The sequence below is a fragment of the Cicer arietinum genome, chromosome 3 (assembly GCF_000331145.2).
Source record: "Cicer arietinum cultivar CDC Frontier isolate Library 1 chromosome 3, Cicar.CDCFrontier_v2.0, whole genome shotgun sequence".
Lineage (NCBI taxonomy): Eukaryota > Viridiplantae > Streptophyta > Magnoliopsida > Fabales > Fabaceae > Cicer > Cicer arietinum.
Window position 1 is genome coordinate 40,249,085 of NC_021162.2, and position 13,803 is coordinate 40,262,887.

General features: G+C 32.3%; 1 protein-coding gene across 1 annotated transcript; it reads left to right on the forward strand.

Annotated features, from left to right (window-relative positions):
* Positions 1-3,918: 3,918 nt before the first annotated feature.
* LOC140919755 (uncharacterized) lies at positions 3,919-13,796 on the forward strand. The gene is made up of 3 exons (XM_073366388.1): positions 3,919-4,018; positions 12,064-12,511; positions 12,605-13,796. Exons 1-3 carry the CDS (start codon positions 3,919-3,921, stop codon positions 13,794-13,796), a joined length of 1,740 nt encoding a protein of 579 aa, XP_073222489.1.
* Positions 13,797-13,803: the final 7 nt, after the last annotated feature.

Below are 13,803 nucleotides of genomic sequence, written 5' to 3' on the forward strand. Positions count from 1 at the left end.
ATGTGACAATCGAGCTCAATGTGTTTTGTGCGTTCGTGAAAGGAAGAATTTGAGGCAATATGTCTTGCTGATTGGTTATCACAATAAAGAAGTGCAGGTTTCGTGTAAGAAAGCTTAAGATCATTGAGAAGATATGTGGGTCATTGAAGCTCGCAAACAGTGGAAGCCATGTCCCAATACTCGGCCTCAGTAGAAGAATGAGATATAGTAGCTTGTTTCTTAGATTTCCATGATATAAGAGAATCACCTAGAAAAATGAAAAAACCGGTAATAGATTTGTGTGTGTTAGGACAACTAGCCCAATCCGAATTACAAAAGGATTTGAGTTAAAGAGAATAAGATGATGAGAAAAACAGTCCCTGAGCTGGTGATGATTTGAGGTAACGAAGAAATCTGAATTACAACCTGATGATGTTGGGAAGTTGGTGTTGTCATGTATTGACTCAATTGCTGAACAAAGAAGCTAATGTCTTGGCGTGTATTGGTGAGTATATCAGTTGGCCAATTAGGCGTCTATACGATGTAGGATCGAGTAGGAAAAAACCTTCACCTTTGGAAAATTTCTTATTTTTCTGCATAGGAACATAAGTCGGTTTGGAAGCCAAAAGACCAGCTTCATGTAAGATATCTAGAGTGTATTTGCGTTGTGATATGTGCACGCCAGCCTTGAAACGAGCTACTTCAAGTCCTAAGAAGTATTTCAAGTGTTCTAAGTCCTTGATTTTGAATGTCTTGTTGAGGAAATCTTTAATAAATTGAATTTCAACAATGTCATTACCTGAAACAATAACATCATCAACGTAGATCAATAAGGTTGTGAACTTATCAGTAGAAGATTTGGTAAGCAACGAATGATTAGAGGCAGATTGTGTATATCCTATAGAACATAAAGCAGTGGAAAATTTTGCAAACCATTGACGGGACTGGATTGTTTTATTCCATACAAGGATTTTAAAAGTTTGCAATCATGTGTAGGATTAGCAGTAGAAATGCCGGGTGGTAATTGCATATAAACTTCTCCTTCTAAGAGAGAGACCACTTTGATAGAAAAGGCAACCACCAAAAGAGAAAAGAGAGGAGTAACTCCATTCCCGAATTTGTGAAATCAGTATCAGAAAATCATCGACTGCGCATTTGTTAACCGTTAGATCGGGCTGATTTTCGGACAGCAGGTTCGCAGCATTCAGACCCATGTTTTCAACGGTCGGATCAGCGAAATGACGTTCAGAGAGGGAGAAACCATGCTCGCACAGCAGCAGGTGTGAAATGAGTGAGACAAGAGTTTGTGAAGCATAATTCTAAATATAACTCTAGTAATGGTAAGGGCATCACTCCATTCGCTTTCCTATTTGAATTATATGTGATATAAATGTACTGTGATGTTATTTATTGGTTTTGTTTGTGTGTTATATTCAAAACGAATATTAATAATTGTTGTGCTTCACATGTTGCAAGTGTGGAAGAATAAATGTTATGTGATATGTTGTTATAATGGTTGTGTTGAGCATGTTCAAAGCGCGAAGAATAAATGTTATGTGATATGTTGTTATAATGGTTGTGTTGAGCATATTCAAAGTGTGAAGAATAAATGTTATGTGATATGTTGTTATAATGGTTGTGTTGAACATATTTAAAGTGTGGAAAATAAATGTTATGTGATATGGTGTTATAATGGTTGTGTTGAACATATTCAAAGTGTGAAGAATAAATATTATGTGATATGTTGTTAATAAGTTAGTATCGCATTATATTTTATTAAAGTGTCCACATTCATGCATTCATTCATAGTCATGTGGTGGTGCGTCCATAATTGGTTGGAGCCCACAGATCCTTGTGGGGATGTTGAGTTAGTGGTGTTGCTTAGAAGGACCCACGAAGCTCGAGTTAGTGGTGTTGCTTGGAAGGACCCACGAAGCCTTGCGGGGGAGGCGATATTCCGGAATCATTACATTGACATATAGATTAAGTCATAAGGTCTGTTTGAGTATGCATTGAATTAAGTGTGATTAATGTTTTATAAAGATAAATGATACATTGTATCCCCTGATAATTGGTTGGTTGAGATAATGTTATTAACGATGTATATATTATACTGATAAATTTGTATACGATTGTATTTGTTTGTTTGGGTGAGGCAATGTTAATAATGAATGAGAATGTTAATAATGAATGATGTGGATATTATGGTCATGAATGTACTTGCTGCTAGTTTCGGGTGAATTAATATGTGATATTGTACTTGTTTTTATTATTGTACCTCTTAATTGTTTGGGTGAATTAATGTTATTAATTATGTAGATATCGTAATGTTATATTTGTATTGTCACTGTACCTGCTGTTGGTCGTTTGGGTGAATTAATGTTATTAATTACGCAAACATTGTACTGTTATATTTTCATTGTTAGTGTATCTTTGGTGAGTTGTGATTTTTAACTATTAAATGAAGTACTGTATTTGCTATGTATGCATGCATATTTGCTCTGTGTTTGTTATTTGGAGATGACCCTTACATTTGACAGGATGTCACATATAGTGTTATTTGAGCGAATAATATCACGATCAACCTAATAGGAGAAATGCGAGAAAGTACAATAGCATGCAGTTGGAGGCTCCGACATACTTCTGTATCGGTGTTAGACTTGTTTGGTGAGTTTTCCACAAGTCCAAAGTTTGTGACCAACTAGAATTTACGTTTGGGTAGTAAAACGTCGAGAGTTTTGAATCTAGGAGTTTCTTTTGTTTAATGTATTAAATTTACTTTTAGTAATTGCAAATACTCTGATTATTATTTTTGAAATATAATTAAAATAGTTATTAAATGATTTTAAAGTAAATGAGTACTTAAGATAATCATAAATAAATAAAAATGAATTTGAAATTTTACGTTTAGAATTTCTGTTAGTTAATGTCCCGAAAAAGCGGGATGTTACAACAAGGGTGTTTAAGAATCCATAGCTTGAACCCAACAAGGGTGTTTGATCGCCTACTTATAAGTGTGTGGTTCTTGGACAGAAGAAATGGCATAAACTAAAGAAAAATGTGCAGGTGATAAATTGTTATAAGACAAAACAAATGAAATTGGATATAAAGGATTGGATGAAGAATCAGCCACAACTATATTGCACTGAAAATCCTGCAAATAAGCGGGTTTTTGCCTTGGTCTAGAGGACCTTCGTAAGGTACGTGCAGAGTTGTTAGTAGAATCAGTAATAATATTTGTGCGGTTATCAAAATGTGAATTATAAGGTATATTAGAAACATGACCAATATCAGTAGAACTCCATCGTATCACAACAAGCATCAATGAAACATACAGGAAACAAGGTGATTGTTAGCTGCTCCACAATGAAACATTATGCTTACCTGGATGAACATGAATAAAATCAAAACTTTATCAAGTGTGCCCTCTAATTCCTCTTTTGAAGTACCTTTATTACCCGCACGAAGTTTATCATCCAAAAATTTCGCAATCAACTATGCAGGTCGGTTCTGCAATGTAAAAAAAAGGTAACAGACAGTTAACTGCAAATCACAAATATAATAAAACCCACATGAGAGTAAAAATTCAACACCTAGGTTCAGACCAAGAAGCACATGTTAGCTATTTAACAAAGCTCTCTCAAGGACAAAATATAGTCCTTAAAAAAAATATAAACCATGAAGCAGCACTAGTTGGCAGAGATATTTAATAACAAGAATTTGAATGATGGAAACCCAAAAATACTTAAAAATTAAGTTGTTTTACTAATAAAAGAAAGAAAACAGAAACTGATCACACAAAGAATTGATCATACCTTTAGGGATTTTAACAGGATATCCATCAACGAAAGCCTCGGTGGCGTCATCACGGTTAGGGAAATGGACTCGGGCGCCACTGACGGGAGTCCGTGGAGATAGATCGACGAGGGGCTGTTCAGGATGGGGTTATGTGGTGGGTTCGGGATTCCGAAGCTCAGGTTTGGAAATTATGGTACCGAGGAGAAGGTTGTTAGGGTTTTGGATACTGAGGAGTCTCGAGGTTGGTCTTATGGCCTTCGAAGATTTGGGACGAAGATTTAGAATGATTTGGAGAATAGAGCTTTAGGGGAGAGATTTGGAGAATGAACGTAATTGTGACGGTGGTCGGTTCGGTAGTGAAAAGTTGAAAAGATAGGGAAAATGGGGGCGAGAGATAGAGAAAAAATGAGTGAAGGATAGAGAAAAATAAACATAAAAGTTTTACTAAAAATTACAAATCAGAAAACGTAGCGTCGACCTATCCGACGCTAAAAGGGTAATTAAAGTTAAAAAATAAAAGCGTCTACCATATTTTACTTAGAGTCAGCTAGGTCAACGCTAAAAATGAATGAAAACACACAAAAATATTTGGTGCGCTAGCGTGAGCTTGACCGACACTAAACAGAAAATAACTAGCGTCAGCGTCGGTGGTCGACGCTAAATATGGCAGCTAAAACCAACTTTTCTAGTAGTGTCATCAAAGAGAAGTGTAGTAAAACCAGTGACATCATTATGAATACAATGCACATTAACAGAATCAATGGAAGGATAAGAAAATATATGCTCATAGAAAATAACATTTCGTGAAGTAAGAATATCACGTGTATGAAGGTCAAATAAAACATAACCTTTTGTCCCTGGTTTAAATCCAAGAAATATACATTTGCGAGCTCTGAGATCCAATTTAGTCCTAATATTTAATAAAGATGAAGCAAAAGAAAGATAATCAAACACTTTTAAGTCATTAAATGTAGGTGGCATGTTATAAAGCATATCATAAGGTGTTTTGTTTTGTAAGATAGGTGTAGGCAATTTATTGATAATAAAAGTGGCATGACAAAGGGCAAAAGACCAAAAACATTTGGGAAGTTTAGAGTGAAAAAGTAAAGTTCTAGTGACATTTAATAGATGTCTGTGTTTTCTCTCAACAATGGAATTTTGCTGAGGTGTTTCCACACATGAAGTTTGATGCAAACTACTTAAATCAGAATGAAAAGTAGGTATATTAAACTCAACACTATTATCCCTTCTAATAGTTTTAATTTTAGTTGAAAATTAGGTGGAAAAAAGGTGATAAAGTGTTGGAGTTTAGATCTAGTGCCTGATTTAGCTTTCATAAGGAAAATCCAAGTGAATCTTGTGTGGTCATCAACAATGGTTAAGAAGTATTTATATCCATCTATTGAAATGTCACCAATGGGACCCAAATGTCAACATGTATTAAATCAAAAGCATGTAAAGAAATGCTAGAACTTAAAGGAAAAGGAAGTCTAGAAAATTTGCCAAAATGACAAGCATCGCAAATCACTTTTTTATTGATAGAAACATATCGGAACAATTTACATATAATGTGCAAAACAGAAATAGAGGGGTGACCTAACCTATAATGTCAAATATCAAAAGAATTAGAATTCATACTATATGCATGTTTATTACAAGAAATAGAACCAAGTGAGATAGAATCATCAGATGGCAAAACAGATTCATCATAGGACAAAACAAGGGATTTTTTTTTAGAACATAGAGGTTATAATGATGCTCCACAAGTCCAATCATCTTCTGGGTATGTGAATCTTGAATAACACAAGAGTTTTTACTAAAGATTAGCCTACAATTCAGGTCATGGGTCAATTTAAAAGTTGAAATCAAACCGAATTTAAATTGAGGTATAAAAAGAACATTGTGTAAAGATAACGATTTATCAAAGATAATGGAGCCAGAAAAATGTGCAAAGATATGATTACCATTAGGAAATGTAAGGTAAATAGGTTTGATCCTTTCGATTGTAGAAAATATTAAATGAAATGACAAACGTGATCAGAAGCACCTGAATCTAATATCCAAAAAGAGAAGTTTAAAGAAGCAGAATTTGTATTAGAGACACCGGAAATCACACGATTAGTGGAATCATTGGTCGACTTTTGATAGTTGTGCATATAATCTTGCTTTGAAGAACGAAGGAGGTTAATGAGAAACTTAAAATCTTCCTTGGGCAGTTGAGTGGAAGGATCATCTGGAGTTGAAATTGTAGAATGAACCGTCTTGTTATTATTAGCAGAATCAGAATTTGAAGTAGATGGTTTATGTGATCGATAACCCAGGGGAAACCATGTTTGAAATAACAATTTTCCACAGCGTGATTTGTTTTATGACAATTGGTGCAAAACATTTGATTTTTCGATTGGCCTCGTTCTCTACCACGAGAAGGTTGGGGTGGGCCTTGTTCACCAAAACTAGGGCTTCCAAAATTGATATGAAAGGTAGTATTATCGAGCATAGTAGGGTTGGTATTCGGTTCTTGTTGAACCACCATAGATATACTTTGTAAATGGAAGGGAGAGGGTCCATAAGAAGAATTTGTATTCACACATTCGCGTAATTGTCATTCAGACCTTTGAGGAAACACGTAACATATTATTGTTGTTTGAAGGTGTTGACGGCTGTGCTAAGTTTACATTTGCAGGGAGTTGAACAAATACAAGAAGGGGTAGGGCGAAGAAGATCAGAAATACAAAAGTGGTTATCTTTGGTGAGTCTTTCGCGCAAATCACACCAAAGATTGTAAGCGTTGTCGATGCATATAGTACTCTGAGAAATATAAGAAGATAAGGTTCTAGTAATTCAAGAAATTACCATATTGTTGGCACGATTCCATAGCTCAAAATTAGGATGAGTTGACACTAGTCGAGAAAGAGATCCATTGGTGAATTGAATCTTGTTTTTGGATGATAAAGCACATTTCATGACCTTACTCTAATTGTGATAGTTATTGTCGTTTCAAGTTATTGTCGTTTAAGGGTTACGTTGAGGGCGGGATCTTTTGCAAAGATGGAGGGAATATCATTTTGTGGTTCGGAATCGGAAGAAGAATGAGAGTTAGTGTTGGACACGATGAAAGGGGAAAATCTTGAAAAATGAATGAGGAAAATAAATTATGGGTTTGAGAAATTTGGAAAAATTGTGGGTTTGAGAAATTTGGAAAAATTGTGGGTTTGAGAAATCAAAAGGAAAATCTGGAAGGGTTCTGGGTTTGGGATCAGTTGGAAAATCTGGAAGGAAAATTTGGTGGTTCGGAATCAGAAAGAAAATGAAGAAAAATTCTGGTTTTGAGAAATGAAACGGAAGCAAGAATTGTTACAACCTGATACCATATTACTTGATAATTGAAGAGTGAAATTTACTGAATAACCTCATCCTTTATTTACTGAAAAGTATATATTGTAGTGTATTACAGAGAATGGGTTCTTACTATATATAAAAACCCAAAAGCTAAATTATATAGAAAAGAGAGAATGTAGTTAGAATAACTAACTAGTAAAACAAACTAAATTGAATAAGACTAAGTCAAAGTATAATACAACTATATATATTAATACATTATGCAGTAGATTTGAAAGATAGGAAAAGTACAACTACTATATGTTTCTTATGAGCAATGGAACAGTGGCATGGTCCTCTAAACGACCTATAGTAACTTTGTCCACCACAGAGGCAGAATTTGTGGCAGTTGCAGCAACAATGAGTCAAGCTATTTGGATGAGAAAAAATCTTAAAGAAGCTAAAGTATTCACAAGAAGAGTGTACTACTATATGGTGTAACAACAACTCAACAATCAAAGTGTCAAAGAATCTAGTCATACACGGTAGATGCAAACATATTGATGTGAGATGTTTTTTTTAGAGATTAGCAAAGGAAGGAGTCATTGAGTTAGCTTATTGCATCACCAAGGAGCAACTGGCATATCATTTGAAGCTTAGAAAGAAAATTGACATATAAATGTGAGGTTCTAAAGTTAAACTAATTACTATGATGAGTAATTAGCTTAAGGGAGTGAATGTTAAGTCAACTTGAAGTTAGTTAGTTTGTTAATAGTTAAGACAGTTAACGATTAGTTACTCTTAGTTAGAGTTGTTTTAGTCTTAAGCCTTGTAAGTTCTTGTGCATACGTTCTATAAAATGAGCCCTTTATCACATAATGAATAACTAGTTTACCATCATAATTGAATACATTCATATATTAAAAAGCATTTTAAAAACATCTGTACATAAAATGATCATATTAAATTTAATTTATGCTTTTCATAATAATTGTGAAAAAAAAGAAAAAAATATTTATAAATAAAGACCAGGGTAGTTCTTATAATTAAATATTTCTGACGTAAACATCAAGACTTAAATCCAAACATTTATAAAATTTGAATTTTCAATTCTTATTAACAGTGACCAAATGAAGACTTTGAAACATGGTGTGGACCATGAAGGAAAACAATAAATTAGTAGCATGGTTGTTGGTGAGACGCCATGGGATCGACTAGTCTTACACTCTTACTCTTACTACAACTGCTATGATATAAAATGTGTTTCCCCAATTCTATTTTAATTTAAATAATACGTTTTTAAGTGAAAGACCATAATGTGAAAACTAATTTTGTCAAAAAATAATGTAAAAATTAATTAAAAATTTAGTGATACATTTTTTAGTAACACACTCTTTAGTATGACATTTACCTTTACAAAAAAAAATACAAATAAGTGTTATAAAAGTACGTATTAATGAATCAAATGGAAAAAAATAATCTAGAAAGTGATGTGCTAAATTTTTTTAAAGTTTGAAAATTGAATATTCATTCCAAATTTTCTATTTTTTGTTTCTAAACATGTATTGTTAGAACATTTATCAACAAGACGAGAAAAATCAAACTCATTTCATATTTTTTTAATCTTATGATTTCTAGGGGAATGGGACAGTGGCAATTTCAGAATGCCGGGGCAGGGTGTAGACTTTTTAACTTCATTAATAATTATTATAATATATAAATAAAATATAAATATAAATAGATACATAGTAATTATAGTATTAATCTTTACTTTTTAGGAGACCGAAGAAAAAACAAGAAATAACAAAAGAAAATAAAAAATATAATAATGAAAGAAATGAGGACACGTATATTTTATTTTGTGAAAATATTACGGGTCATTTACTTTGTGAAAACATATCTTGTTTTTGTTTCATAAAATGTGTGTTCATTTTAATTTTAAAAGAGACTTTTGAAGTAAACATTAGTCGTGGAGATAAGATGAAATATTTGTTAATGAAGATGTATTTCTGAAAAATTATAAAAACAACTTTTTGACATTTTTATTGTTTCTAAAAGTAAAGATAATTATTCATTTTAAAATTTTATTACTTCTTTATTAACGAGTAAAATTAACACTAATTTTAAGAAATAAAAAAAATTCACAAAATAAACGACACTTTAGTTTTTTATTTTTGAAATATATATTCACTTTACTTTGATGAGAAACTCTTAAAGTAAACTATTATTATAAAAATAAAATAAAATATTAATTAATAATGATTTATTTAAAAAAATATATATTTTCATTGTTTTTAAAAATATATATAATTATTTTTATTTCAACAAGTACACACTTCTTAATTAACAGCAAGTAATATTAACATATTTATAGAAAATAAAAATAAAAAATATTTAATAAAGTAAATGAATCAATATTTTAATAAACAAATTGTTGTGTTTTTAGGTGAATTATAATTATTGTTTGCTATGTATTATATATGGAAGACAAAAAGAAGCATGAATATTTTTAAAATGATAAAGTAATCATATAGGTAATATTATGGATGGCAATGGGTAGAGTTTGAGTAGGGTACTATAGTATCCGTCCTCATACCCGCTATTTAAAAAAATACTTATACCTGTGTCCGTACCCTTTTGGCTATCAACTTTAATAACCGTACCCTTACTCTCTGGGTACTTAAGTGTTCGTGCCCATACTCACTACCCACATTTTAACTAAAAAAATCCATAAATAAATGATATTGTTGTGATTAAATTTAAAAAAATTTCAAATATTTTAAATCCAATCATAAAATATTATAAACCAAAATATTTTCTAACTCAAAACATTTCAAATGAACACTCGTTACAATACATATTTAAATATCTATAATAATATTGTATGAAGTTACAAGTTATACGACAATATTATCTGAGACAATTGATATAAAGTTACAAGTATAATTATAAAGTCACGATTAATAAGATATAACTATTAGTTATAAAATCACAATTATTTACATATTTATCATAATTAGATTCTTAAAAAATTTGCCAACATTTATGTTTCAATTATAAATATTGTAGTGGTCCAATGATATTAATAGATGTTAAAACATACAAGAAAATAACTAATTAAACTAAATACTAATATAATAAATAAATAAATAATATATTTATATAAGTGCGAGTGAGGGACGGAGTGGGTACTATAGTACCCGCGCCCATACCCACTTAATTTTGCGGGTAATTACCAGTCCTTATGCCTATATCCATTATGCGAAATTTTACCCTATCCATTGTAGTTTTTTTTTTAAGGCACCCATTGAATTTAGGTCTAATTGTTATCCCTAGGCAATATCCCATACCTATATACCTATACGGCTATGCCTACTTATGCGTCGTAGCCTCTCAGCCTACGTGAAAACATATCCTTTGAATATAAAATCTAAACTAACAAAAGAAAGCTAGAAACTGGGCCGCGCGTGCAAAATATTGGGACCGCTTGAATATGGGTTTTGTACCAGGCACCCCCCCAATTTTACCTGCCACCCCCTCAGTATTTTTTAAAGACTAATATACCCCTCTGTAAAACAGTATAACATTATTCCAAAAATTACCATTCAGATTTCACACCCCACCACTTTCGAAAATTTAGAAAAAAAATGTTGGATTCGAAAGTTTAAAAGTTTCGAAATGAATTTTAGTAAGTTACTCGAAACATTTGTTATTTTAAAACCTTCGAAATGCAATTTATTTCAAAAAAATTCAAATTTTCGAAACTTTGGATAAACACCAAATTTTCGAAATGGACAGTATTCGAATATTTGCTTGCATTTGAAAGTTTCGAAATAGAGTAATGCTTCGAAAATTTGGCATTTCAGGAAACTTTCGAAATGAAGTTTCGAAACTTACAAATCTTCGAAATGCAATTTGGTCTTCGAAAGTTTGGATTTTCACAAAAGTTTCGAATGTTTAAGACTTTCGAAATATATTTTAAGTTTCGAACTTTTTGAATAAGTGAAAGTTTCGAAATGTATTTTTTTTTTTAATTCAATATTTAGAATATTATTTTTAATTAAATTTGTTACTAATTTTGAAATTAGGTATGAGTAGAGTTGATGTTTCTGCTTCAAAAAATGTAATAGATTCTACAGAAAAATTCACCACTGATCAAGTATTATTATAACTACTGATGAATCATCACCAATTAAATTTTTCTTATAGCTATATAGTTAATGTTTTATTTGAAACGTATTTTGTAGGTATTTTCTTCTCGAGAAGCTGTATTTGAATGGGCAAAAGCCATTGGAAGACAAAATGGAATTTTAATTGTTACCATTCGATCAGATAAAGCAAACGGAATTAGGGGAAGAAAAGACAAATTGATTTTGGGATGCGAAAGAGGTGGAAGATATAAATCAGAATCAAAAAAATCAGTAACTTGCTCTCATAAGGAAAACTGTCCATTTACTCTCAGATGTGTACCATTAAGTGTCGGTGAAGGATGGAAAATTAGTGTTCGTTGTGGGACACACAATCATGAATTACTTGATACTGTAACCGGTCATTCCTATTTGGGGTGTTTAAACGAAGAAGAGAGGAAATTTGTCAATGATATGACAAAGTATAAGCTTGCACCCAGATTCATTCTAAATGCTTTGAAAGTGAGAAATGAAACCAATGTCACTATTCCCAGTCAAATATATAAAGCAAGGAGTACTTATCGATCATCACTGAGAGGTCCGTACACAGAAATGCAGCATCTGTTGAAATTAATACAACAAGAAAGTTATGTGCATTGGACAAGAAGACGGGAAAATTCTGATATTTTGAGAGATATTTTTTGGACGCATCCTGACTGTATAAAGTTGTTAAACACATTTCATTTTGTTTTTATATGTGATAGCACATACAAAACAAACAGATATCGGTTGCCATTACTTGAAATAGTCGGTGTCACATCTACTAGTTTAACATTTTCAGTTGGGTTTGCTTATTTGGAAAAAGAGCCACAAGATAACTTCATATGGGCATTTGAGAAGGTACGAATGTTGTTCAAATCTGAGTCTTTGATTTCTAAAGTTATTGTGACTGATAGAGATCTTGCCATGATGAATGCGATTAGTGTTGTGTTTCCTACTTCAATACATTTGCTATGTCGTTTTCATATTGAAAAAAATGTTGGGGCAAGATGCAAACAATATGTCAAAAAGGATAGACAAGAAGAAGTAATGGATTTATGGAAAAAGATTGTCTATTCGACTAGTGTGGAAGAGTATGATCATCATTTGCAACAATTTGAGATATTGTGTGCCGATATTATTCTTTTTGTTGATTATGTGAAAGATTCATGGTTAACACCTTACAAAGAAAGGTTTGTCAACGTTTGGACCAATAGAGTGATGCATTTGGGGAACACAACATCTAACAGGTATTTTTAAAATATGAATTGTGTTGTTTTAGCAAACATGATTTACTAGTTTATGTGATTTGTTTTAATTTGTGTTATTTAATTTATTTGTAGAGTTGAGTCTGCTCATTGGAGATTGAAAAACATGCTTCAAACTAGTTTTGGTGATTTGTGTAAAAGCTGGGATGCAGTGAATATGATGTTGAAGAACCAAATATGTATCATTCAGTCTTCTTTTCAGAAAACCATCAAGGATGTTGAGCACGGGTATAATTCACAATTTTTTCAAAATCTACATCACTGTGTATCAAGAAAGTGTATGAAATTAATTGATAACCAGTTGGAAAGGGTGAAGATTGTAGGCACTAACAAAACAGAATGTGGTTGTTCAATTAGAACAACTCATGGATTACCATGTGCTTGTGAGTTGGCTAAGTTGCAGATAAATGGTAATGCTATCCCTTTAGATAGCATTCATGATTTTTGGAAACAGTTAAGCATTGCACATGAATTAGAGGATGAAGAATCTTTATCAGATTATGACTTTTCTGAAGAGTTGGAAGCAATGAAAGCGTACATGAAGACACACGATATTATAAGTCAAAGGATATTCAAGGCAAAGGTGCGTGAAGTTGTATTTCCACATACCACATCAATACTTGCACCACCAGAGAAAGTGAGAACCAAAGGAGCTGGTAAAAAGAAAAAAGAATTTGATACTCCTCGTGATCCTTCATATTGGGAGTATGTTGATGCCTCTCAAGAATCTGCAAAGGCAAGGCAACCATCTCAATCATCTCAACGTTCTGCAAGGCAACAATCTCAATCATCTCAACATTCTTTTAAGACACAATTTCCTACTTATATACGTCCGTATATTGAGGACATAGTAGATGTTGTGGCTGATGGAAATTGTGGGTTTCGTGCAATTGCAGCATTGCTAGGTTGGACCGAAGAATCTTGGGCTTTAGTTCGATCACAATTGGATAAAGAGATTGGTCTACATAAAGATGTTTATTCTAATGTTTTTGATGACAATGTTGAATCAGTGCGGAACTCATTGAAAATATCAAAATTGGGTGCTCAAGGAAAAGATAAGTGGATGTCTTTACCAGACTTGGGTTACGTGATAGCAACACTATATAATGTCATATTGGTGTCGTTGTCTCGTAATCTGAATATGACATTTTTCCCGCTAAACAAATCACCATCGAAAGAGACCTTTGGGCAGTCTTTACTAGCAATTGGATTTGTTAACGAGAATCATTGGGTACAGGTAAAATTAATGCTTAATGTTGTTTATTAAATTAATG

Excerpts from the sequence above, each read along its gene's own strand:
- LOC140919755 (XM_073366388.1), top strand. The coding sequence starts at position 3,919 with ATGGGGTTATGTGGTGGGTTCGGGATTCCGAAGCTCAGGTTTGGAAAT. Across the intron at positions 4,019-12,063 it reads GGATACTGAGGAGTCTCGAG|TTGGGTTTGCTTATTTGGAA; the intron begins GTTGGTCTTATG and ends TAACATTTTCAG. Across the intron at positions 12,512-12,604 it reads GGGAACACAACATCTAACAG|AGTTGAGTCTGCTCATTGGA; the intron begins GTATTTTTAAAA and ends ATTTATTTGTAG.